Source organism: Eulemur rufifrons, chromosome 29, assembly GCF_041146395.1.
Source record: "Eulemur rufifrons isolate Redbay chromosome 29, OSU_ERuf_1, whole genome shotgun sequence".
Classification (NCBI taxonomy): domain Eukaryota; kingdom Metazoa; phylum Chordata; class Mammalia; order Primates; family Lemuridae; genus Eulemur; species Eulemur rufifrons.
In genome coordinates, this window is record NC_091011.1 from 88,443,515 (window position 1) to 88,471,337 (window position 27,823).

Here is a 27,823-nt window from a genome sequence, read left to right on the forward strand (position 1 = left end):
TAAACAGATGATTTCAACGCAGAACAATCAGTGACCCTGCCCATGTCCCAGGTCAGCTGAGTGTTTTTCTCAAGGTGAACCAGGCTAGCAGGACAGCTGCCCTCTCAAAATTTACTGATTGCCATGGAAAGTGGGAGAAATGAGGTAACTCGTGTGCTGGTTCTTAAACCTTCATCAGGAAATGACACACGCCCCTTCACATTTCACCAGCCCAAGGAAGTCAGACGGGCCTTGCGACTGAACCATGTACCCAGAAAGCAGAGACAGACGTGGCAATCTGCTCAACAGTGTGAACAACTATGACTACCAAACACCTTTATCACTGTCACGCCTCATCTCTCCCCCAACCTTTCACAGTACTCATTTCGGCTTTTCTTCAAACTGTAAAAAGAAAGAATCTGTATGTCCATGATGTAAACATTACTTATCGCGAGTGGTGGCAGGAAAGAGATTGAAATCATAGTTTTGCGCAAATGAGAAAGTGGGAAGTTTCACCCATCAATGTTTGTACCAACTATTTTTGCAACTGGCAACCACATTTGGGGAAAGAAGGGAACTAGCTCTCAAAGCAGCCAGTGACAGGGTAGTAATATGAATGATTGATTACTTGCACTAATACCTAAGCTCCCATGGTCTTTTCAAAGACACAAAGGAGTTGCTCAAAACATAAACCTACCTAAACCCTGAAGTGAGCTATCAGCATCACTTGGACCTTGCCTATACCACTCTCCCCATCACAGGACAGCTGATGAGGATCTGCTTCCTCCTTTCCAGGGGCTTTTAAGTCTCCCTCTCCTTTATATCCAACAGTCCCATCTCCTCCTCTGAGCCCTTCAGCAGTAGCAGCCGAGGGTGGACTTTTCACTCTTCTGAAGGGAGCTGCTGGAGCTTACAGAAAGACACTCAGTGGATCTACAGCCGTCACCATGACTAAAATAAGCATTTATACATGATTCCTAAATGTGAAAACATTTTCAGTGGCATAAATTCTTAACATTTAAACCGAGAAAATTATTTTTACAAAAAAATACAGCAAAAGGGTCATGTGAAGATATTCCGTGTGAGTGGTAGAATGACTCTCAAACATAAAAAAACTTTGCAAAATAATTATGAACAAAAACATCCTTTCAAAATACACTTATGCTGTGGCCTGCACCTGCCTGTTGTTGGAGGACACAAAGCAGGTTCAACCACAAGAGCACAGAGCCTTCTGCCTGGGTAAGTTATTCTTGCCTGGGCAGAAGAGTTCAATGATCCGGCTGGTAAAATTCCCCTTTCCTCTAATACTTCTCAGCAGGCTAGATGTTGTGTAAAGGTGTCACTTTTCTCAACGAAACTATACCCAGAGAAATTTGACTGAGGAACTGATCAAAGAGTCAATGAAAGACACATTAATTTTCAACATGTGCACATTTCACAACACCTCATTACACAAAACAGAAAGCCAACTTTTTTTTAAATTGTTTTATTTGGGAAAAGTGCTTCTTACAAAAGGGCAGCTGCAAAATACAGAGACCTCTGCAACAATTATTTGTTTTTTTCTTAAAGTGAAAGAATGGGTGGGATCCAAGGAATCAAAGCAGTGGATGGACAAACCAGGAGCATCTCCAAGTTATTTTCAGGAAAAAGAGCAACAAAATGCAAAGGTAAAATTTCTGATCAAGGAATTCTTCTAACTGAACTTTAGCTTGTCTTATCGATTACCATCCCTCCCCTTTAGTGGAAAAGTGTGACTTATTACTGCAAACCAATTATTCCACTATAATAAATACCTTAGAACATAGTTTTGAATCACATCTGTCAACCTGCAAAGCTCAGGGGTGGAATGAGCCAATACCCACCAAAACAAACAAGAGAACCCAACAATAAGACTCCTCAAATGAGGACAAAAGTTTTTCCAAAAGTGCCTGGATTGGAAAGGCTAGATCATCGAACGTTAAATACAACTGTGTGTCCAAGAGCCAGTTTGTGTTAATATATGGGATAACCAGATAGTTTTAACCTCTATGGCTAACCCCAATTTCTCTAGGCATATAGACAGACAGAGCTAGCACTGCTATATTAACAACTACCAATATACCGCTTTGTCCTTTAAGATCTATCTGCCACACAAGGCTGAAACCACTAAACCAAGTTTTTCTACTAAGGCTAAGAATACTGCATCTATGCAGGGATGAGAAGCTTGTCACACACACACACACACACACACTCGCACACACACACACACTCTCTCTCTCTCTCCCACATTCACACACACATCAAGCCTACCAGCCCTTGGGAGTCAACTTCCAACTCTGCATTGATTTTGTGACCCTATATCTTTTATATGTATTCTCTCTCAATTTTCCTATCATGCAAAACACAGTAGAAATCTCAACACATTCACACCTGGTTCTGGTTACCCAGTAGTATTACTTATGTGCAATTAAACAAGAGATCAAAACCACAGAACAAGTGTACATGGTAGGGATTCCGGGGTAGGAGACAGGTATAAAAACACAGATGTGCAGATTTCACCGGAAACCCCAAGGAGCCACCTCCTAGTCTGTAGCAGAAGGCTACTTGCCAGCTCAGGTCCCTTCACCCGACACTCCTATTCTTAGACCCCAAAGCAGGGCCAGTGCTTTTACTTTTGAACCTGGGGGGCGGGGTCCTCAAAGTGAGTGTGAAAAGTCCACAAACACAATCTGGTTGAAAACAGATGACGCAACAAACCTACACTAACTGTCTGACAGTTAAACTCGTGTTACAAAAAAAACTAACTTTAAGATTTATTTTCGTAACTTTTTTAAACAGAGAAAACAACACACTCCTTGGGGAAAGGTGAGGGATTGAGAAGACAGGCCCTGGGTAAAAGTTACGACAGCACCTGGAGTTGATAGGCCTGCCTAAGAGAGAAACACAGGCACTGCCACGCCAGCCCAAGGGACAGCTACTGTCTGAGGCTCGGCAGCCCAGTTCACGCACCGCGCAAGGTTGCTATAGATCCAAGTCATAAAAATCTTCCAGCTCATCATGAAACAAGTCCCACTCATCTTCAGAGTCTGTCAGTTCGTCGTCCCCACCTGCAGCCAAAAGCATAAGCAACATCTCGCCCAGCTCAAAGGTGACAACCTCTTCGTCGTCGTTGTCAAAGGGACTGCTGTTCTCTCTTTCCTCAATGAGCTCCCAGAAGTGGTTCCTTCGTTGGGCCTGTAAGAAACAAGGCCATGATAGGGGTGGCACTGCCGAGCAGTATCTTCTATTCTGTCGTTTACAAGGCAAACCGTCCAGCACACCAGAGGGCATGACGAACCAGACTTCTCATTTAGAGTTTCCATCTTACCAATTCCTCCCCTCTGGGTACTCGATGTAAACAGTTTAGGCTAGAGCTTTAAGCATTTTATTTCTTCCTTTCCTATCCCTCCCAGTTTTCCAAGGTTTGTTTCCTCCTGTAATATACTCTAGTCTCACTCCCAGACCTGAGTGTTAATCTTCTCCTTCCCCTACCCCAATATGTGCAGGACTCAACTGATATCGTGGTATTTCCCCTCCTTTAAAAAAACAGTGAGAGTTACCCGGTATCTGCTTGATGTTCCCACTTTCTGTCTCTGTGGCTCCTCTCTACGGCCATCAGGGTACGCATGCTTGTAAAAACAGTTCCCTCCAAATGGGCAGCTCCCACGTCCTTCATCAAAATACCTGCACGCCTTGTTGCTGGAAAGGAAAATATCGCAACCCTTACTCACAGTGGATTTCAGGTCTGTATTTGACTATCATCCGGGGTTTCTTTAAACAGGTAGGGATAAAACCAGTATGTCTGTTTACAGCCCTCCCCAAAGTGTGTTCTTATAAGCATGTGTGTGCCAATGCATGAAACACTAGAAACAGACACTCTGTTCAAGTCCATGCTGTTTAACAGCTCTTGTATAACAGATCTCGTAGAGAAAAAACCTTCTAGAAAGCCAACACACAAGAATTAACACAGGACAACTATAACGTGGATTCAGAATAAGGTAGAACCCCATTCATGGGGCTTTACCTATAAGTAGGACAGACTTTATTATAACACAGTCCCTCGGCATGCATCCCAAGGACTGTGTTATAGCAAGAGACATATTGGGTAAGTGTTATCAGGGGTGACGAACTGTACTGGGAAGTAAAAGGGTAGGAAGGAGGTAGGAGTGTATAATGCAGCACGGTTCTTTTCAAAGTGAGCCCAAGCTATGTTGGGCTCTTGGCTTGAGAAAAGGCTGCAGTGCTCATACCTCATTGCCTCCTTGTATTTCTGAATGAGTTTCTGCTTCTCTTCTTTCTCCTCCACCCAGTACTCACTTGGAATGACAAAGTTAGATGTGATCCGGCATTCTGGGCAGGACCTGGGAAACAATGAACAGGCTGCAATGCACATTCCCTTTACAGGCCCACTCTTCAAGGACACACCCTGGTGTGTTACCTCCAGACTTAGCTGAAAGGCACGTGGGCATTTCCTGAAAGGGTTCCACACACTGTCACACAATTGCCCATTTCTTTTGAGGCAAGACAAACTCCTTTATAAATCCAACTCAATGGCTAGCCAGTTCATTTTATAAAAAAATAACTTGGGTCAAGAACAAGAACAAAAACAAAAGAAGACATTTCACACAGACTCCTTTTTCTTTCGTTTAAATAAATTTATTTCTTGTAACTTTGCTCTGTTTAGATTATGTAGTTTTTGTTCAGTTATGAGAACAATCTTTAAAGGATGGTGGATTATTGGCTAGCTTAATGGATGGAATAGGAAAGTGGAAAATGTAGAATGTCAGGAAACATACATTCAGAGCTAGATAAATTTGTTGACTGAGCCTAAACTGGCTAATAATCCATTAAACACAATCTCCTCAGAAAAAGCACGAAGATTCTACTAACTGATACATAGGACTTCCTCATTCAAATAAAAGTCGATAGACCAACTAACCTAGAAGCTAGCTGAAACACAAACAAGAAATCTCAATTAGAACACCCAGTTTCAAGATAAAATGCATGCACTTAAATGCGGTCCAGCTGGTTCAAAGTTGGCACAAGTTACTAAATTCTTCCCCAAAATAGAAAGCACAAACGAAGACTGGGGAGGAGTCTCACTTTATGATCTTGCTCTCAAATTGCTTTGCACTCCTCCACTTGCGAATACACTTGAGACAGTAGGTGTGGTTGCAGTTGGAGAGGATCCCGAAGCGGCGCTCGCTGGGGTTGGCTTTCTCATAGACCACCTCCATGCAGATCCCACACACCATGTCCTTGCTGCGCTGCACAGCAAATGAGAGCTCCATGTCCTTCTCATGGGCCTCAATGCAAGACTAGAGAAAGTGGAGAGAAGTGTAATCAAGTCACTTGAATCCTGAAAGACTTAAGCTTGTTAATGACTCATGTTCAGAGAATCAAATAGTCAACTGAAAAATGCTCCCAACCTGACACTAAAATAAGCTTTGTTCACAAGTGAACACAGATGCAGTGACGTGGGACTTTGCAATACTGTAAAAACTAACCTACAAGGACTTAATTTAGGAACTGAAAAATGACCCAATTTTCTCTGCCCTAAACCTACAGCTCAACTCCTACTGTTATCCACATTCAAGACAGTTTTTCATACTAAGTTTGTTGTATTTCTGGTTTCTAGATGCAGAATGTAATTAGGATTAAGGTCCTAATTTAAAACCTGCCAGAAAATAAGGGTGAAGGAAACTAACATTTATTATGTGACAGGAACATAATTCTCATATCTTTTTTAAATAACAGTTTTAGAGATATAATTTACATACCGTACAATTTACCCATTTAAAGTGTACAATTAGATAACTTTTAGTATTTTCAGTTCTATAATCAATGTGGATTACCACAATAAATATTAAAATATTTTCAATATCCTGAAAAAGAAACCCCATACCCATTAGCAGTCTCTCATTTCCCCCAGAAAACCCCAAAGGTAGGCAACCACTAATCTGTGGATTTGCCAATTCTGGATATTTCATGTAAATATGTGGCCTTTTGTGACCGCATTTGTTCACCTAGCATGTTTTCAAGGTTATCCATGACATCCTGTACTTTTTTAACCTATTAAAAACATGATTATAAGAAATACCAGGGGGGCAAGGGTACTATATGTAACCTAGACCTTTGTACCCCCATAATATGCTAAAAGAAAAAAAAATACAAAAACATAGAAAACCAATAGGAAAGTCACCCATAATCCCACATAATCACTTGTTTCAGTATCTTTCCTTCAGAGGTAGGCATTGCTATCCCCTATATAGAAAGATGTATAGGGATTTAACTTGCCTAAGTTCACACTAATATGCTGTGAAACCAGGATTTCAAACTATATCTATCTTACACCGTGTTTCACCTCCCACAACAAAATTAATTTTATTAAACAGAAATGATGATTAGAAGCAAAATTTGCTCCAATACCCATAAGGTTTATAAATCGATGTAGTCAACAAAAAATTCATGCTGCAAGTGGGCTTAAAACTATAGTCTGAAACCTCCCAGGTTTCAAACTGGAATGTAAAATAGTGCAGCCACAAGTTTTGCAGTTGCTCAAAATGTTTAGCAGAGTTAGCATATGACCCAGCAATTTCACTCCTACGTATATACCCAAGAGAACTGAAAACATTACCTTCCCATAAAAACTTGTACACAAATGTTCATAGCAGCATTATTCATAATAGCCAAAATGTGGAAATGACCTAAGTATCTAGCAACTCATAAATGGAAAAATGTATGTGGTCTAGCCATGGAATAGAATATTATTCAGCCATAAAAAGGAATGAAGTACCGCTACATGCTACAACATGGAGAACATGGAAAACATGCTCGGTGAAAGAAGGCAGTCACAAAGGACCACATATTATATGATTCGTTTATGTGAAATATCCAGAGTAAGCAAATCCACAGAGACTGAAAGTAGATTAGTTGTTGCCAGGAGCTAGAGGAAGGGTAAAATGAAGAGTGACTGCTAATGGGTATAGGATAATCTTGTGGGGATGATGAAATGTCCTAAAATTATAATAGTGGTAACGGTTACACAACTCTGTTATACTAAAAACCAACGCAATGTGCATTTAAAAGAGTAAACTGTACAGAATGTGAATCTCAGAAATGATGTTATTTAACCAAAAAAAGAAGATGATGAAAAAGGAGGGGAAAAAATTTAAAGCCCATAATCTAAAGTTCTGGAAGTATGACTTCTTGATAAAGCATTCAAGAAGCCCAGGTAAGAAATCTTCCCTACTCTCTGATAACCATTCAATTCACCAAATGTTTCTCTGAAATGAACCAACAATATTGTGAAAGGACAAATTTTGTTTCTCACACCTAATAACATATACATCTCCCTAAAGACTTACTTTTATATGTTGTGATCTCTGGGCAGCATCCATTGGATGTAGGACCTGCAGCCCACACATATCACATGAATCTCCGTGGAGATACACACAGTTCTCCCCATATCGGCACTCTCCCACTGCAGCATAGGGGCAAAGCTGCTTCTTTGTTTCCACAGCGGTTTGCTCTTTCTCTGATTCTTCCTTGGTCACTGAGCCCTGCAGGGGTGCGTCAGTGCAGGAAGGGGCAGCTGAAAATGTTTAAGAGGGTGGTAAAGGTCCAAATGGATAAGGCAAATACATGAACTATAAGGTAACTGAGAACCTAACTGAAAAGAAAAAAAATAAAAAGAACTTCAATTAAACTCTAGAACAGTCTACTTCCTCTTGCAAGAAATGGAATTTTTTCTAATGCTGATATTTCCACGTTTAGGCTTGTTTGTAAAAAAAAAAGCTTCTTTATGTATTTCTTGGGCAATTGAAATTTAATTTTTAAAAGTACTGATTAAAGAAGAGAGGCTTCAGTTTTTCAAAACATTCTGAAATCATTACTACTGGGATTCAAAAAGTTTCTTTCACTCCATCTGTAAATCTTAGGTAATCCAATTTAAAGTACCATATTAAGATTAGGCTAAAAATGAAGCAGGAAAGTTGTGAAACAGCTAATTGATGAACTGCTGTCAAGCCCTCTAACTTTTATTTTATTCTTCAGAATACTTACTACGGCCACAGTAGGGCTGTCCAGGAACAAACTCGATAGCATTCACCCAGTCCTCTGAACCTGCTCCCACAGTTGCAAAGTTTGAATTTCTTGACTCAGCTTCACCTGTATCCATTTCAGCAAGTGGCCCTGCTGCTGAAGGGAGACTTGGGGAAGCAGCAGGAGATGATTTTGCAGTTAGGTCTGTAGCAGTTGCTTCTTCCTGTTTCAATGGCTTGCTATGGTCATATCTAAAGAAAATTTTAAAATAAGCAGTCACTGCCTAATTTCATATATTCCCTGACTTTCCTTGGACCCTCTTCAAATTTTAATGTGTATATGAATCACCTGGGAAACTGTTAAACAGGCAGATACCTAATTTGTAAGTCTGGAGTGAAGCCCATGATTCTGCATGTCTAGCAAGCCCCCATATGATGCCAGACCAGGGTTCAGCAAACTTTAGAGGGTCAAATACATAAATATTTTAGGCTTTGCAGGTCATGCAGTCAATCACAACTAGTTAACTCTGCAATTTAGTGCAAAAGCAACCATAAGCATTATTTAAATGAATGTGTGACCACGTTCCAATAAAACTTTTTCCCCCTAACAAAGCAGCCCTTGGCCAGGTTTGGCCTGAATGTCATCTAAGCCTGCTGTAGATAATTTATTACTCTTCAAATTCCACTCTAATCATGCTAACTCTGCTAAAGAGACTGTGTAGCCAAAACTGACTGACTGATTAATCAAAGCAAGGTTGACACTCAAGTAGACACTGTAACAAGTAGAAGTGCGGAATATTTTACCAACACATAAATTAAAATATTTAATATTTTAATTTGCCAATATTTAAAAGGCAGAGACAGTATTTACAAAATATACAATATGTATTTTCTTTTTCTAAACCCATCTATTCACTAATTACTTTCCTTTCCAAGTTTTTGCCTTAAAAACATTCTCTCCTTCCTTTTTCTTTTCTTTTTTTGAGACAGTCTCGCTCTGTTGCCCTGAGTAGAATGCCGTGGTGTCAGCCTAGCTCACAGCAACCTCAAACTCCTGGGCTCAAGCGATTCTCCTGCCTCAGCCTCCTGAGTAGCTGGGAATACAGGTGCACACCACCACGCCCAGTTAACATTTTTGTTTTTGTTTTTGTTTTTCAGTTCATTATGGGGGTACAAAAGTTCAGGCTATATATATTGCCCATGCCTCCCCATCCCCCCGAGTCTTAGCTTCAATTGTGTCCATTCCCTAGACAGTGCACATCGCACTCATCATGTAGGTGTGCACCCCTCCCCTCCCCCCACCCCTAATTTTTTCTATTTTTAGTAGAGACAGGGGTCTCACTCTTGCTCAGGCTGGTCTCAAACTCCTGACCTCAAGTGATCCTTCCTGCCTAGATTAAAGGCGTGAGCCAACGCTCCCGGCCTCTCCTTCCTTTTTCATCTGTAAACAAATCACATCTCCAAATATAGAGGGGGAAAGTATTTTCTTGAAGAAGCAATTTTCTGCCTAAGAAAATGGTCTCACAATCCTGTCATCATTTTACACTTAAGAGTTTTATTCACAGACAGTAAATTAATTACAGCTCTAGTAAATCAAACTGTGCTATAACGTATAGTATGTATCTAGCAGTTCTTTCAATGAAGCAGTACTATCCCCGGGTTACATATGTTACAGGTATCTATGCTTACATCTAAAAATGAAGCAAGATCTAACTAAAAAGCTGTCCTTTGGCTTAGGATAAACATTTGCTGAGCTGGTCTTTATTTAATGATATTACCTCAAACTGTGTTGATATACCTACCCTTAAGTATTAGTTAACCTACCTTGCAGTATAAGTAATATGAGAATCCTGCTATCAGCTACAAAAACCCAAAGCGCGCTGTGCTGTAACGTGGAAACAGGTAAGCTCAAGGATGAGGAGAGGAACTATCTTTTTTTTTTTTTTGAGACAGTCTCACTCTTTTGCCTGGGCTAGAGTGCTGTGTAGCGTCAGCCTAGCTCACAGCAACCTCAAACTCCTGGGCTCAAGCGATCCTCCTGCCTCAGCCTCCTGAGTAGCTGGGGCTACAGGCATGCACCACCATGCATGGCTAATTATTTTTTTTCTCTATTTTTTTTTTTTTTTAGTTGTTTGGCTAATTTCTTTCTGTCTTTAGTAGAGATGGGGTCTCACTCTTGCTCAGGCTGGTCTCGAGCCCACCTCAGCCTCTCAGAGTGCTAGGATTACAGGTGTGAGCCACCACGCCCGGCCAGAAGGAACTATCTTGATTATGCTCTTTCACTTTCATCATCTGACTTCATCCAAGTACAGTCAGGAAGTATCTTCAGTATTCTCTCAATGTTTTAGAAAAACTAAGTCTGCAGCAGTTACAGATCAAATGTGATTCTAAAGCTGCTCTGTACAATGCAGCAGCCTCTGGCCCCATCTAGTTATTTATACTTGATATTTAAAACTCAGTTTCTCAGTCCTTGCTGTAGCCATATTTTCAAGCGTTCAAATGCTACATGTAGCTAGTAGCTACTATACTAGACAGCAAGATAAAGGTCATTTCCATTATTGCACCAAGTTCTATTGGAATGCACTGTTCTGAAGTTTCTTTTAGAGCCATAAGGATCCTTAGAAATCTAGACCCAAAGCCTCACTTTTCAGATTAAGTAACTCCCCAGTTTGAAAGAGAATTTCGAAAAATGTTATTAATTACTTTCACAGCCTTTAAATTAGAAAACTTGGGTTTTGGAATTAAGACAGGTTTGAATTAAAAACACCAGCTCCACTGGCATGCAAAGTCTTTAAGGCTTTGGGAAAGTTTAAAAAAAAATTAAATGAAGATTAAATGACATGATGCATAAAAGGTCTAAGAGACTTATATGACACCCTTTCTTTTTCCTTTGCACACTCACTTTAAGGATTTCAGGGTTACAATCCCCCACTGCTAAATTTGACTGGCTTAAAAAATAAAAAAAATTTAAAAAGGATTTCAGGGTAAATGACTTTTAAAAAATTGCAAATACTACAAACTTTGTGTTTCTTTTGTTTTTTTGGCAGAGTCTCACTCTGTTGCCCGGGCTAGAGTGCTGTGTAGCGTCAGCCTAGCTCACAGCAACCTCAAACTCCTGGGCTCAAGCGATCCTCCTGCCTCAGCCTCCCGAGTAGCTGGGACTACAGGCATGCGCCACCATGCATGGCTAAGTTTTTCTATATATTTTTAGTTGTCCAGATAATTTCTTTCTTTTTTTTAGTAGAGACGGGATCTCTCTCTTGCTCAGGCTGGTCTCTGAACTCCTTAGCCCTAAGATCCACCCGCCTCGGCCTCCCAGAGTGCTAGGATTACAGGCGTGAGCCACCTCGCCTGGCCCACTACAAAGTTTTTGAAAGAAGTGCATTTTGGTTCCAGGGTAAATTTATCAAGGAATCAATAAGGTATATTAGTTAGCTAGAAAACCCACAATTAGGCCGGGCGCGGTGGCTCACGCCTGTAATCCTAGCACTCTGGGAGGCCGAGGTGGGCGGATCGTTTGAGCTCAGGAGTTCGAGACCAGCCTGAGCAAGAGCGAGACCCCATCTCTACTAAAAATAGAAAGAAATTATATGGACAGCTAAAAATATATATATAGAAAAAATTAGCCGGGCATGGTGGTGCATGCCTGTAGTCCCAGCTACTTGGGAGGCTGAGACAGGAGGATCGCTTGAGCTCAGGAGTTTGAGGTTGCTGTGAGCTAGGCTGACGCCACGGCACTCACTCTAGCCTGGGCAACAGAGTGAGACTCTGTCTCAAAAAAAAAAAAAAAAAAAACCCCACAATTATAAATAAATAAATAAATAAATATGCATGTATTGAGGTAAAAAAAAAAGATATATAAAGAAAAGAGAAAAATAAATAAATAAATAAAAGTTTTCTTGCTTTCAAATATTCTACAGTTGTCTATGGTCATAAAGAGTCTAGTTTTTTTTAAGAACAGACTAAAAAACTGAAATAAACATTTTATATACAAGCAGTTAATTTTCTTGAACACCTGGTAATAAACATATACCATGCATTAAGAACTGGACCATCTATTGAGAAGTCAATATGAATAAAACAAGATCCCCACTAGCAAATGAGAATCTATTTTTAAAATTAACTTTTGCAATTAAAAGATCCTCTAGAAGAGGAACATATATCAAATAAAAACAAATAACTTTAAGAGATTATATTAAGAAATAAATACAGAACTTAAATTTAGAGAAAGACACTGAAAAACACATGTTCTCAAATCTGTCTATTGAGGCAAAGTTATTTCATTAGTGCAGAGTAAAGCTATATAAAATATGCCTCTGAAGTGAGGATTTGTGAATAAGCACTAGTAAGGATAAAGTACAAAGAAAAAATTAATAAAGCAAGAAAGAAAAGAAAAAGAAAAACCAAGACTCCCATTGTGAAAGGTATTTACTAGAAAAATACAGTTCACTGATGGACCTCCATAAGGGCAGGGATTGGCAGACTATGACCCTCAGGCCAAATCCAACTATTGCTAAGAATGGTTTTGACATTTTAATTTTAAAATGGTTGGGGGAAAAATGAGATCATTTTATGACACACAAAAGTTACATGAAACTCTGATTTCAGGATCCCAGAATAAGGCTTCAATTGGAACGAAGCCGCATCCATTAACCTATGTACTGTCTATGGCTGCTTTTGCACACAAGAGATCACAGAGCCTGAATCACCAAAAATATTTATATTCTCTGGCCCTATATGAAAAGTTTGGCACCCCTGCTTACTAGGATTCTATTCTCACATCTGTTGGATTCATTGCCCATGACAGTGACTTTGCTACAGTTACTAAATTAATTTTTCAACGTATTGTCACAGCATTGCTGATCCTTTTAGTAAAAGTGTTAGGTGATAACTAATGCTGAGGCAACATTTAAAGAAATATTAAGCTTTTCTTTCATACCCTGCAAATACTTTGATATAGTACAAACTTCTATCTGAAGAAGTATAATCAATTTTTCTTCTCCCTCTGGCTGGCTTACAACTCCCTGCCCCCACTGCTTCCATGGCCCAACACCTGCCTTTACAGATTCTAATTTATAGAATTCTTCAGTATGAGATTTGCCTTTCAAAGGGCAAAACTCCTCCAAACAAGTCAACTAAGGCAATACTGCCCCTTTCCCCAAGGAGTGTCCAGAAAAAGGAGTTCTAATGGCATTTAGGAGGTGGGGCAAAGGATGCCAGATGTCCTATAATATGCAGAAAGTCCTGAACAACAAAGAACTGCGCCCTGTCTCTACCAAAACAAACAAAAAGGTTGGAGGGAGGAGGCTACCTATTCCCTCTATGAGGAGTTAAATTATTATATGAAATCTCTAGGCATTGGGCAACTTATATAAATGGATCCCCATATAGTAAGAGTGAGAAGTAGGTTCAAGTCCCTAGGTATAAATTTAACAGAAAGGTCGGGTGTGTACCCCTCCCTAAGAGTTTTTTGCTAGTCCATAATCAAGCTTAATTAATAATCACCTGTAACAGCCAGTCCTAAACAATTAACACCAAATTGTCAGGCAGACTATTACAGGTTTCCCAAATTCCTTTCACCTAATCCTAAAAGGTCTAACCTCCATTCAAATCAGAATCAATCCCCAAGAGTTTTAGAAAATAGGGAGCTACATCCTTTAAAGTAAACTAAAGTTCCTTTATTAGGCAACTCACATCTGCCTAAACATCAAAGCCTCACGAAAATAGGGTGTCTGCCTCATTCTCTAGTCTCAAACCATTTGAGGCCGGCAAAACTAAACAAAAATAAGCTGATTAACATGTAGAGCCTACGCCTTAGTACAGACTTTTCAGTTTACCCTTCAGTTTTCCACTCACTCTACATACACAGTCCAATCAGATGAGTACCTCTTCTGAAATAAGAGGCCCATCTCTTAGTTAACCATACGTGTTTTCCCCATTTGCCTCGCAAGCTATTTCCACATCTCTCTGCTGGACATCTTAGGTTCTCTGCTCTTAATATTCAATTCCTCCCCATCACAGTTGGCAATAACTCTCAAATGACTGGAACCCAGCTCCCCTACAATTAGCCTAGTCTAGAAGACTTGCAGGCTGTCCTACTACAAAGGATTGTTCATTCATTATAAGGTGAAGTTCTGACAACTTTCCCCCCCTTTAATATTGTGACTGACAGAAAGACAGGTCTGGTGTGTTTTTCTTTTTTTCTTTCTTTTTTTTTTTTTTTTTTTGAAACAGAGTCTCAATCTGTTGCCTTGGGTAGAGTGCAGTGGTGTTAGCATAGCTCACTGCAGCCTCCAACTCCTGGGCTCAAGCAATCCTCCTGCCTCAGCCTCCCGAGTAACTGAGACTATAATATAAGTTTGAGCCAGGATGCCCAGTTAATTTTTCTATTTTTAGTAGAGACGGGTCTCACTCTTGCTTAGGCTAGTCTTGAACTCCTGAGCTTAAGCAATCCTCCCACCTTAGGCTCCCAGAGTGCTAGTATTACAGGCATGAGCCACCGAGCCTGGCCCATCCGGTGAATTAGAGGAGACTGTTGTTATTTTTTTTTTTCCTTTCAAGAAATACTGCAATGAAAAAATTGGCAGAGAGCAAAATGATCTGACTACTAAACTCAGATATCAGGGATCTATCTCTGAGCTCCTCGTCAGATGAAAAAGATCTTTCCCCACTCCATCCTGACTGGATTTCCTATTATATAGATGTACTACTTAACATTAATATACCATCCATCCATCAATAATTTCCTATTCTTTTTAACTCTAAGCATTTAAACCTAATAGTTGACATAATTTTTTTCCTGATAACAACAATATAATTGGCTATGGCACTGCCAAAAAGTCTTACCTAGGACAGTGGTTTAGGTCCAATGCCCTTTGACAAGCCTCCCTTCAAAAGGTGGAACCCAATTCCTCTCCTCATGAATGTGGGCTGGGCTTAGTGGCTTAGTCCAGCACTGGTGAAGTGACAGTATGTGACAACTGAGACCAGGTCATAAAAGGCATTGTGTGGCTACTCCTTGCCTCCTCTCTTGATTCCCTTGCTGTGGGGAAACCTCGGGGCCTGGCCCTAAGAACACTAAGGCAGCCCTATGCAAAGGGTCACATGGTGAGACTAAGGTGGTCTCCCGCCACAGCCAAATGCGTGAGCCCTCTTCTTTTTTTTTTTTTTTTCTTTTAAGACCAGTCAAGTGCAGTAGTGAAAGGAGGGAAAGAGTGAGCCCTCTTAAAAGCAATCCTCCAACCCCTATCAAGTCTTCAGATGACTGCCACCCTGGCTAAAATCCTACAGACATCTCATGAGTCTCTGAGCTAGAACCACACAGCTAAGCCACTCACAGATTCTAGACCCCCAGAGACTGTGTGATAATAACCTTGGGTTTTTTGTTTTGGTTTGGTTTTTAGAGACAGGGCCTCACTGTCACAGAGGCTGAAGTGTGGTAGTGCAATCATAGCTCACTGTAACCTCAAACTCCTAGGCTCAACCAATCCTTCCACCTCAGCCTCCCAAAGTGCTGCGATTACAGGTGTAAGCAACTGTGCTCAGCCTATTCACTGTTTTAAACTGCTAAATTTGGGGGTAACTTGTTTAGCATCCATAGATAATCAATATATCTAAACATTTTCTGAACTGGGAAAATAAAAGGCTCTACTCAGTTTTTAAACAGTATCCAAACCCACTATTGCTGAATTGCAATTTAACAGGATTATGGTACCGATTCAATGAATAATGCTAGAGCTTACTTAATAGCTAATCCTTGTTGGTTCTCTAATATTCTGAGATAGACACTAGAAGCATTCTCGAAGCATTTTTCCTAGATCTTGGCTGCCCTTGGGCCTTATTAGTTCCGTGAGCTCAGGGGCATCAGACAGAATGACAAGCCCCCTAGCAACCTAATGCACCATTCCAAATGCCTAAGATCCCTTTCTCTGTATAGTAGAGAATGACTGAAACCGGTCCAATTTGGTCAACTATGTACTTCATTCTTTGGTTTTGAAAAGGAAATGCTATATGTAAACATACCTTCACCATACTCTTCCCCTAGGTTTGCAGAAATTGTTCTTCAGACATCAATTAAATTTAGGCATTACCTAAATTTCTCCAAGTAAAGACACTTCTGTCAATGTACTAATATTCCTAAGGAGTACTTTTTTTTTCTTTCTAAATTTTTTACAAAGATGGCATCTCATTATGTTGACCAGGTTGGTCTTGAACTCCTGGCCTCAAATCCTCCTGCCTTGGCCTCCTAAAGTGCTGGGATTACAGACAGGAGTACTTTTCAAAGCATTAAGTATTTCTAATCTATTATGTATATATAAAGCTATTAGAATTATGCATTTTGGCCAGGCACAGTGGCTCACGCCTATAATCTTAGCACTCTGGGAGGCAGAGGCGGGAGGATTGCTCAAGGTCAGGAGTTCAAGACCAGCCTAAACAAGAGCAAGACCCTGTCCTCTACTAAAAATAGAAAGAAATGATCTGGACAGCTAAAAATATATATAGAAAAAAATTAGCTGGGCATGGTGGCGCATGCCTGTAGTTCCAGCTACTAGGGAAGCTGAGGCAGAAGAATTGCTTGAGCCCAGGAGTTTGAGGTTGCTGTGAGCTAGGCTGACGCCACGGCACTCTAGTCCGGGCAACAGAGCGAGACTCTGTCTCAACAAAAAAAAAAAAAAAAAAGAATTATGTATTTTGCCCTCACTTTTTCTCCCAACCTCTCCCAACCTATCCCCTGAACAAAATGAATTCATAAACAAATTCTTACCTGCAGTGGTCTCCATAAATACAGTACCCTCGCTGAAAATACTTGCACACTACACCATACGGACTGTCAGAGAGATCATGCGAGTACCGACAGTTATCTCCTTCTTTACAAACCCCGTGCATAAAATACCTGTGAGACAAAGGACCACAACACTGGATTAAAAAAAAAAAAAAAGATTAAAGCCAGTCCTCAGTGAATTCATGACTAACACATTCTCCCAATAAATATACAAACACAAAATAACACAAAGAAAGTGGAACTAGACTGGATGACCATAAAATGATCCACGCAAGTACCAATCTCGGATTTTAAACATTCATCTTGTTATTAAGTTTGATCACTGGCCTCAGTTTACAGTCCGAGAGGTGGCTTCTTATTTTCCACTAACTTTAGCCATAATAGCAACTCCATTTGTAAAAACAACAATCAAAGATGAAGAAGCATGAAACAACATAGACTAGGAAAGGCCCAGAATACTGTATATATTTCACTTCCTCAAGAAACCATTTTAATTCTTTCAAAGCCACATGAAAACAAACAAAATTGGCTGCAAAAGTAAAGACAAAGGAAAAGACCCCTGCTGGCTGCCTTAAAGGAATACATGTGTTGTTTCCAAAAGCCAGGTATGGGAATACAACTCAATAGCTTCTATTATCTTTTTTTTTTTTTTTTTTTTTTGAGACAGAGTCTCACTCTTTTGCCTGGGGCTAGTGTGTAGTGTGCTTAGTGTGCCCTGGCGTCAGCCTGGCTCACAGCAACCTCAAACTCCTGGGCTCAAGCAATTCTGCCTCAGCCTCCCAAGGAGCTGAGTAGCTGGGACTATAGGCATGTACCACCACGCATGGCTAATGATTTCTATTTTTAGTAGAGATGGGGTCTTGCTCTTGTGCTCAGGCTGGTCTTGAACTCCTAACCTCAAGCCATCCTCCCGTTTCAGCCTCCCAGAGTGCTAGGATTACAGGCATGAGCCAGCATGCCCAGCCCAACTCAGTAGTTTCTAAGCTGACCTGGACAAGAAACATCACCTGAGAATCTATTAGAAATGCAAATTTTGAGACCCTACCTTGGACCTACTAAATTGGAAATTGGAGGTGGACCCAACCAATCTCTGTTTCTCCAAGTAAAGGTGTGGGTTAAGAAAATGATAAGAGTCTTATTTTTTGGTACACAACCTTGATCCTGTAAAGTGAGTAGAACCCTTCTGCCTCCCTCCCATCACAAACTTCTGCCAGAATTTTTAATTCTGTGGTCCTTTATTGGTCTCTTTCTTTTGAGCAGGGTTATGAAGTTTTAGTTTCGACAGACCACAACTCTCAAAACATCTATTTACATAAAACTGGTATAGAGTAAGGAAAAAGTATTTCCTGGGTGTAAATGTGGTTGGTCTTGTAAAGCAGCGGTCCCCAACCTTTTTGGCACCAGGGAACGGTTTCATGGAAGACAATTTTGCCACAGACTGGGGGATTGGGGGGACATGCTCAGCGGAGATCTGCGGTCCAGTCCCTAGTCCCTAACAGGCCACAGAGGCTGGGGACCCCAATTGTAGTTGTAGCAGACACTGCTGTATCCAAGAGCACAGTTATCTGGAGATGGTGTGCAGAATAGTTAAGTACATTCCACTTTGCCCTCTGAATTTAATGACACATAGGAAATAGATTTACAAGAAGCCTTGAAGAAAGCTGTCCCCCAAATTGAAATGTGAAAGGTTCTATTGAGACATTACCTGCAAATGAACCTTCCATGTGACAGGAGATAACATGAAAAGAAAAAACATTAACATCTTGGTAGGAACAGTTACTAATTATCAAGATCCTAAATGCCCTAGGGTTGAAGTCCATAACAAAACATAACATAAGAGGAAGTCAAATTATAGCCTCATTTCAACTGTTATTAGGTTTAACTTTATCTAACTCAGTTTTGAACTTTTGCTCAACTGCAGTGCTATTAATACTTTCTGCAAGCTTTGAAGATCGTTGAGCTCTACATAACCCCAATTTTTCTATTGCTTATTAAAAGAAACTTTTTTTAGACACAATTTGGCTTTGAAAAATTCACCTGCTAAAATTGTACCAACAGATAATTTCTGGCTACATAAATAAATGAACAGATTAGAAGATTTTTTAAAAAAACACAACTAAGTCAATGATACATTGTAATCACCACTATGATAAAACATGCTTAAAGTGTCCATGAAAGTATCTTCAAAGTATAAAAGTTGATACTAGGTTATTCAATTGAAGCAGTGTCACTGTTTGAATACAGTTGCTTGCTGATGTATCCTCAGTGGAACACTCTTTACTCTCTCAACATTATACATACACAAGACAAAGGTGTTTATACCTTCAATATTTGAGTTTCATTTGAAGTCAGAGATAGAGATACTGACACAGTGTAGTTTTGTTTGTTTTTGAGACTTGCTCTGTAGCCGAAGTGTCATCATAGCACCCTCAAACTCCTGGACTCAAATGATCCTCCTGCCTCAGCCTCCCAAGAAGCTAGGACTATAGGCATGAGCCACCAGGCCTGGCTCATGGCTAATTTTTCCCCCCTATTTTTGTTAGAGATGGGGTCTCACTCTTGCTTAGGCTGGTCTGGAACTCCATATCTCAAGGGATCCTCAGAGTTCTAGGATTACAGGCATGAGCCACCATGTCCAGCCACTGACAGAGTTTTCAGGCTTGATAAAATATCTCCCTAGAGATCTCAAGCTGGGAAGGCAGCTCCTAAATCTCCGGCACAATACTTAGGAATTTAAGGCTTTCTTAACTGGTATTTTGCATGCTCTCATTCACTCCATTGTTGCACTCTGTTTATGACATTATTAATTATGTGAAAGCACTTCTTCCACTATCACTACATGACAGCTGCTGACCTGGTTTCCTCGACTAGCTACTACAAGGTGCTCAACCTCCAATACCTGCACTTTTAAAATTCAGCATGTCACTCTTTCTGAGCACTTTTGTAACACCTACACCACTATTGCTTTGTGACATCCATGATCAGTGAAAACTGTTCTCTAGAATCTAAAATGGCAGAGTGAAATTGAGACAACAAATAGATTGGCTAGCCTAGGACAGTGTGGACAGCCTATTAGTACTTTTTAGCAAAAAGCATACTATAGCATATGACCAAGTTAGTTCTCACTGGCTGAGAACACAGGATAGTGCTCTACCTTTTACATACTTTTATATAAAAATTTGGGGGGAACCCAGGATTATATAATGAATCAATGCCATACAAAGCCACACTAAACAAGGTCTGCACTTCCAATTTTACAAGGAAGGAAAATGGAGATTAAACTATTCAAATAGGGTCAAATTCCCAAAGATGTGAATGGATCACGTTTGTAACCCAAGGCACCCTAATCAGTATTCAGCAAAAGGAGCTCCTACTATCTGTCTACCCTGTGCGGTAGGTAGTAGAGATTTGATGGTTGACTAAAACCAGGCATGGTTCCTCCTTTCACAGAACTTGAATATTTAGTGGAAGAGACAGGCAGCAGGTCAAATAATCCTACTGATAGGTATAAAAATATACAACTACTAAGAAAAGTTAAATTGTGCAATGAAAAGGGAGAGATGACTCGACCAGGTAGCTTAAGGACATCTTCACCAACAAAGTGATGTTTGCTCTAAAAGTGGGTGGTTGAATAAGTCCCAGTTAACCTACAATAAAAAGGAAAAGAATATTCTAGGTAGACAGTCAGCATATATAAAGGCCCTATAGTAGGAGAGAGGTACAATCACTACAAGGAACTGAAAGAAAGCTAGCAGAATGTGAAGAGAACAAGAGTAATTTGGGCGAAGATGAGGATGGATAGTTAGGGAACAGATTCTTCAGGGCTTTGTGAGCCAAGTTATCTTAAAGCACTGAGAAACCACTGAAGGATCTAAAACAGGGAAATGTCAAAATCAAGTTTAAATTTTAGGCCGGGCGAGGTGGCTCACGCCTGTAATCCTAGCACTCTGGGAGGCCGAGGCGGGAGGATCATTTGAGCTCAGGAGTTCGAGACCAGCCTGAGCAAGAGCAAGACCCCGTCTCTACTAAAAATAAAAAGAAATTATCTGGCCAACTAAAAATATATATAGAAAAAATTAGCCGGCATGGTGGTGCATGCCTGTAGTCCCAGCTACTCGGGAGGCTGAGGCAGTAGGATTGCTTAAGCCCAGGAGTTTGAGGTTGCTGTGAGCTAGGCTGATGCCACGGCACTCACTCTAGCCTGGGCAACAGAGCGAGACTCTGTCTCAAAAAAAAAAAATTTTTTTAACATTATATTAAGCTGCCTTCCAGATGACCTGCCTTGGCTAACTGATTATGCTTAGGTCTAGGGACTTCACTTGATCGCAAGTTTTAAAAGCCAACAATGAATGCAGCCATCATAACAGTCAATACAATCAGGCTGTAATTAGTAGCAGCAGACTGTTGAGTAGTAATAAATAAAAAGCACAAAGGTTTAGAATTAGGAAGATTTTTTAAATTCCAGCTTACTTCAAATTCACTTACCAGCTGCCTGATCCTCAAGAAACTATTGAATCTGAGTTTCAACACTCTCTTAGATTTAAGAACTTAAAGAAAAGCAGCCAGTACGTGTGAAGTAACTGGTGCTCATGTTCATCCTCATGCCCTTCCTCCACATCTCTCCTTTGCTCTGCCAGACCCTAATCTAAATACATTTGCTTCTGACAATGCATTTTAAGAGGTACACATGATAAAAAAAATAAATAAATAAAAATAAAAAAAGAAAAAAAAATAGAAAAAAAAAAAAAAGAGGTACACATGAACAAATCAGTTAAGGAAGAGTAAGGCAACCAAGAGGGCAGGAGGGCTAGATATCATGGAATAAAGATTCCAAGTTTACAAGCAAGCCATCCTTAAACCATTGTAGTTTAGCCAGAAGACAAAGGAATAACCTTTTCCAGCACTGTTTTGACAAACTGAAAATATGTGGGAAGCTGGCTCAACATAAGGACTGAGAAACAAACTACCCAACAATGAAATAAGTTCCAGAACTAGCATCATCAAAGGAATTCAAGCAGACACTTAATCACCCAATACTGCAGAATCAACCGAAACACTAGAATACAAGCCCTAATTAGATACTGCCAAATACTAAGCATTATTTTACATGGTTGTTTGGTATGTTTGGTTTTCTGGTTTGTTTTACTTGCCTTGCCTCTCTGTGATACAAACACTGTTGGTTTACCCAGAATTACAAATAGTCCTCACAATAAAATCCCTTCTAGCCAACCCGTATCTGTACAAGTCTAAGAGAGTATAACATAATAGTATGACTTATAACAGAAAACAGAAAGAGGAAAAAAGAAAACCCATTTCTAAAAATTTCTCCCCAAAATAAAAATCAATAAAAATAAGTACTTGCTTTGGTTTTAAATGCTACCACCAAAAACCACCATCCAAATTCATCTTGATGCCACTGCCCAGCCTGAACTCGCCTTCGGTGACGGGCTGGGCCACATGATTTCCAAAGTTCGTTCTACCGCAAAGATTCTGATTCCAAGCAGACATTGTCCAGTAATAAAGACAAATACAATTTACTAGACTCTCCCTAGTGCTGTACTTCTTGGAAAGCTAATCATGGTCGCCGAGACACACAACAAGAAACCCTAATAAGTAGTTTGTAAGGGTACAAGAGACCCAAACACCACCCTCATGGTATCTCTAGGTATCATAACAACCTCCCTGGGGATTTCTAGAAATTACAGAATACTAACTGTGACCTTTAATCACTTAATTTGCTGTGACATTTCTTACTTTGATATTTAATTTTAAATGAGTGTGAGTACTCTGTTTCTCAAACTAGACTGTAAATTCCTGGTGGGTAAAACCATTGTTTATTCTGCTTTTTATCTCATATAGTGCCTATACACATAATGCTTACATATTTGTTTAATAAATGCTGTAGAAAACAGCTAGATGTGATGGCAAATCACAGTGTCAATAGCAAATTAATTTTTCTTCCCCTAGGCTGGATAACTTTTTCAATGTCATCTAAGTATATATCGCCTATATTTCCCCTCAAAAAACACTGTGTATCTGTCAGGGCAAATCTACTTAAAAACAAACAAACAAACAAACAAAACACTCTAGTATGGGCAACAGAGAGACCTTCTCTCAAAAAAACAAACAGAAAAAACCAAAATGAAAATAAAAAACTATAGTTCGGAAGCAGTAAGTTTCACCATTGAGGGCAGGGCACGGTGGCTCACGCCTGTAATCCTAGCACTCTGGGAGGCCGAGGCGGGTGGATCGGGTGGATTGCTCAAGGTCAGGAGTTCAAGACCAGCCTGAGCAAGAGCAAGACTCCACCTCTATTAAAAAAAAATAGAAAGAAATTAACTGGACAACTAAAAATATATAGAAGAAAACTAGCCGGGCATGGTGGCGCATGCCTGTAGTCCTGGCTACTCGGGAGGCTGAGGCAGTAGGATTGCTTGAGCCCAGGAGTTTGAGGTTGCTGTGAGCTAGGCAGACGCCAGGTCACTCTAACCAGGGCAACAGAGTGAGATTCTGTCTCAAAAAAAAAAAAAAAAAAAAAAATTTCACCATTGACATCACAGCACTTAGTTAAAAAAAAATTATAGTAGATTTCCTTTATTTTTAAAGTATATTAGTGCCAGCCTTGGCAGCACATATACTAAAATTGGCCCAAAACAAAGATTAACATGGCTCCTGGATGAGAATTCATGAAATGTTTCATATTTTAAAATAAAAATAAAGCATATTAATCACTTTCTAAAAATAAACTTTTTTCAAAAAAATCAAAATATTTGATTTTTGTATGAATATTATTTCTACTTGCAGAGCACTCTAATAAAGCAGGATCTAAATGTGAAATTACAATTTGCAAATTACAACTTTTCTTTAAATATTAACTGTTGTAACACCACACACTCAAGGAAACTAGAAGCAGCAATGAGCATTTCTAGTTCATAGTATTCCTCCAATAAAAGATATGAAAAGCAGCCTGGTGGTGGCAGCATAATACAGGTTTTTAGGAAGGGTATCCTTAGGTTTTTCTTAAGCAGCAGGAATAAAACACAAGGAGAATTTAAGAGAAACATTAAGAAAATTGTAACCAGCATGAAAATACAGATGATTCTGAACAATTAATAAAAACAAATATCCTTACCCAGAGAACTTCTAAGAGGATTACACCTAAGTGAAGAAAATAACCTTAGTCAAATTCCTATAGGAGTGATTTGTTACAAGAAATCAACACAAACACTAGAAGACAACATTATCTTGAATTCTCTTCAAAGGTTTAGCTATCAAACATATTGATAATATTTATAATACAGTAGACTTGTACATTTCCTTTAACATCTAGTATTGTATCTCTCTCTCTCTTTTTTTTTTTTTTTGGAGACAGAGTCTCCTGTTGCCTGGGCTACAGTGCCATGGCAGCCTAGCTCACAGCAACCTCAAACCCCTGGGCTCAAGAGATCCTCCTCCCTACCTCAGCCTTTCGAGTAGCTTAGCTGGGACTACAAATGCCACCATGCCCAGCTAATTTTTTCTATTTTCAGTAGAGATGGGGTCTCTACGTGAGCTATGTACCCTGGCTTAGCATTGTATTTCCCATTGTAGGCATGCAATGCTTAAAACTGAATGATTAACAACACAGTCCCAGAGAGATATACACCTGTTCTATTAAGTCCTTTGTCTTTGCTAATTCACAAATGGTTTAAAAGCAAAGCAAAGCAAGGAAGCAGAGGAATCTTACAAGTTGCTATTAAAATGGATAATCTAAGTATGACTTTATCAACATCAATTCGAGCATTTACCCAGTAACTGCTCTATGCCAGGTGCGGAGGAAAGCCCTGCAAGTACAATGATAGGGCCCTACTCCTCTTAAGAGAGCTCTAAGTCAAGAATAAAAATATCATAGTTGATATTCCTCTACCTAATGGAGAAATTTTCTTTTTAAATATGAGATCATGCTAGTACCTAGAACAAATGAAAACAATGTCAAACATTAAAACCCAAGACATATGAACTAACCTATACTTTTCAAGGTAACTGTCTCAAGCAAAAGCTATATACAGGTTACACAAAACCAAAAACTAGAACATCTAAGCCTGTATCTTTTACATAATGCTTTTTCAAATTATTAGGTTACTCAACTATGTAAATTTCTTAAGTGGATAAATCTATTGGTTCATGCACAATGAATTCTCACTGGTCCAGGAAACATCTAGAATATTTCACTAACTCAAATATACTAAAGGAAGGCAAAGAAGACTACTAACCTGGTAAACTTTTAAGATACAGGGAAGGAACTAGACAAAGGAGAAAGAGGGAAAAGTACCTAACAGAGGAGAAAGTACAGTGTTGAAACTGACAATGAATTCTATGCAGAAATGTAAAGTTGGGATGAATTTACCGATACAATAGGATAAGGAGGTAAGTATAGAAATATCAGGTTGGTGACGGCTACTCAAGGAGATTCTATATTTAGGTGGGAGATGGTGGGCAAAATCAAGACATCTTACGTAATTCTCAAAAAACTCACATTTTGAAGGAAGATTATTTTCATTATATGGAGGCAGAATGGCTGCAAGGTGAACAGCTATAAAGTTCAGGAATAAACAGATTCCACCAGTTTTTAGTTTTAAAAGATAACTAGCATATATAAATCAACTATAGCATTGTGGAGAAAAGAGAAATAAACAGAAATCCAAATAACTGGTTCTATAAACAGGAACTTTAAATTTTTCATTTCTTGGAATATTGCATTTGATTCCATTCTTAGGATCTACGGATGAATAAGGCAAGTTACCTGAAACTGCCTTTATGCTTTCTGCATCCCATTGTTGAAAATGACTAAGCTTATCCTTCATGTCTTAAATATATCATAATAAAGATGGAGAAAGCATCAATCTCCCCACTGGTATCACAGAAAAGAATGGGAATGCTTCAGTCGCACCGTTATTACTACGACAGGCAGTTCTGTATACTAGGAATATGTTTACCTGTTAACATAAGCACCTAAATTATCCCACCCAGTTGAAAACCCGCATTAAATAGAATTTTTTTCAACCGATATAAGAAAAACTGACAGTCCCTACTGGTCACTCCGTTTAAAAATCAGAGTATAACAAACATACAATTAAAAGCCTTCTTATGAGTACAACTCGGTAATTCTTTACATGCGTACACGGCCGTATAACCACCATCACTTATTTTTCTAATATTTTAGTCTCTCCTACAGAACCAAAACCAAATCTATCACTGGAAAGAGATGAGCTCTTTCACTGCCTTCAGAAGTAAGACGCGAGAATTTCAAAAGAGGAACACTGTGCTGGGGGAGGGTAATAATGGCAGCTCATAAAACCAGGGTGGAGAAGACGACCCCAGTCCCCTGATCGCCTGGTTCTAAGACAAAGCTCAGCACCGCCAACCTCCACAAACATACAAAGAAAAAATACAAAAGCTTCTTCTCACGGTTGGGCGGGGGGCGGGGGCGGGAGCGAGCGGAGAGACGTGAAAAGACGTTTCGAACGGATGACACGCAAGGAGGAGAGGCCCGGGTGGCCCGGGTGACCCGGGTGGCCCGGCCGGCTGGCTGCGGCCCTCGGTCGGGTCTCCTAGGCCCGGAGAGGGTCGTTGGGAGACCGGCTCAAAGCAGCAACCTCCCGCCCCCCCTTTCCGAAGCTCAAGAGCTGGAGGTAGGGGCTGGGGGCATCCATAGACACACACACACACACACACACACACCCCATCCAACCAGGAGGAGCCATCCTACCTAGCCCCGAAAGGCGCACGGAGCCGAGAGCAGCAAGGGACAGGGGAAGGAGGTGGCGGTGCAGCCCGGGAGGACGCCCAGGCGATCGCGCGCTGCCGGGCCCCCGCTGACCGCGCCAGGGCCTCCGCGGCCCGTAGGGGGTTGACGCAGTGACTAGCCGAGACGCGGCGGCAGCGGCTGCCGGGGTCGCGAACACGGGCCCCCTCTCTCCGCGCCCGTTCCCCGTCTGCCGGAGGCGCTCCTTCCTACCGCTGCCGCCCGCTCGGCCCGCGGCCCCCTCCCCTCGCCCGGCGCTCCGCCACGCAACGTCGTACCTGCAGGTGACCTGTTTAGTCCAGCCGCCGCCGCTGCCGTCGCTGCCGCCGCCCCCTACGCCCGCCCCCGAGGACGGGGCGGCGACTGTGGGGAGAGGGGTGGGGGAGGCCGCTGCCACCGCCGCCGCTGCCGCTTCTGCTCCTGATGTTGTGGCTGTTGTTCCGGGAGCCGCAGCCTCCGCCATTACTGTTTATCCCACACAGCAATGGCCCCGGAACTTCCGGGATCGCATAGTTCCGGTCCGGCAGCGGAGAGAAGGCGGCGAGGAGAGGGAAGGAGACTGAGGCGCCCGCTCGGTCCCCGCCGGCCCCGCGCCGCGTCTCCTTGCGCTCTGGCTACTAGAGCTGCGGCCCCGGAACGTGCGCGCCCGCGGCCCGCCCCCGCGCCGCTGATTGGTGGAGGAGCCGTCTCCACCGGCAATGGGGCGGGGCTACACGGGCCTCAGTACAGGTGTGCCGCGACATTCCAAATGCAGGGGACGAAAGTCCAAACTCATAGCCTTACTTCCCCGTAGAGGCCGATGTAGTGCAAGTGGGTGGGGATTGGAGATTTGGGTTCGAAATATCTGGGTTTGAATCCGGATTTTCCCATTTCCCAAGTAAGAACTTGGGCTAGATGCCTGTTCTCTCTCAGCCTCAGTTTCTTCCTCTCCCTAATGATGTTAGTAGGCCCTGCTTCATACGGTTGCTGTGAGGATTAGATGATATGCGTGGAAATCACGGAGCTTAGTGCCTGGTAAACAGTAAACACTTAATAAATGTTATCTCTTATTCTTGGTATCAGCAGTGTGACCTTGGCTAAGTATTTTAACCTCTCTAAGCTCAAGAGAATAACACTGTGGCTAAGAAAAGGCTCTGGAATCCACTTGTCCCCATTTTCTCCTGGCTTCTCTCCTAGCTCTGTGTCTTTGAGCAAGTTATCTAACCTCTTGGTGTGCCT

General features: G+C 40.9%; 1 protein-coding gene across 1 annotated transcript; it reads right to left on the reverse strand.

Moving 5' to 3' along the window:
- Positions 1-1,479: 1,479 nt before the first annotated feature.
- On the reverse strand, positions 1,480-27,198 carry MKRN1 (makorin ring finger protein 1). The gene is made up of 8 exons (XM_069462599.1): positions 26,884-27,198; positions 16,804-16,932; positions 8,062-8,291; positions 7,365-7,591; positions 5,101-5,315; positions 4,248-4,358; positions 3,558-3,696; positions 1,480-3,192 (listed from the first exon to the last, which is right to left on the reverse strand). The coding sequence occupies exons 1-8, from the start codon at positions 27,066-27,068 to the stop codon at positions 2,980-2,982; spliced, it is 1,449 nt and encodes a 482-aa protein (XP_069318700.1). The 5' UTR covers positions 27,069-27,198; the 3' UTR covers positions 1,480-2,979.
- Between the last annotated feature and the right edge of the window lie 625 nt (positions 27,199-27,823).

What these genes read in the sequence shown, in the direction of transcription:
- MKRN1 (XM_069462599.1), bottom strand. Translation starts at nt 27,068, where the DNA reads ATGGCGGAGGCTGCGGCTCCCGGAACAACAGCCACAACATCAGGAGCA. An exon ending in ATTTATGGAGACCACTGCAG is followed by an intron (nt 8,292 to 16,803) that starts GTAAGAATTTGT and finishes AATTTTCTTTAG; the next exon opens with ATATGACCATAGCAAGCCAT. An exon ending in TTTGAGAGCAAGATCATAAA is followed by an intron (nt 4,359 to 5,100) that starts GTGAGACTCCTC and finishes ATTGTTTCCCAG; the next exon opens with GTCCTGCCCAGAATGCCGGA.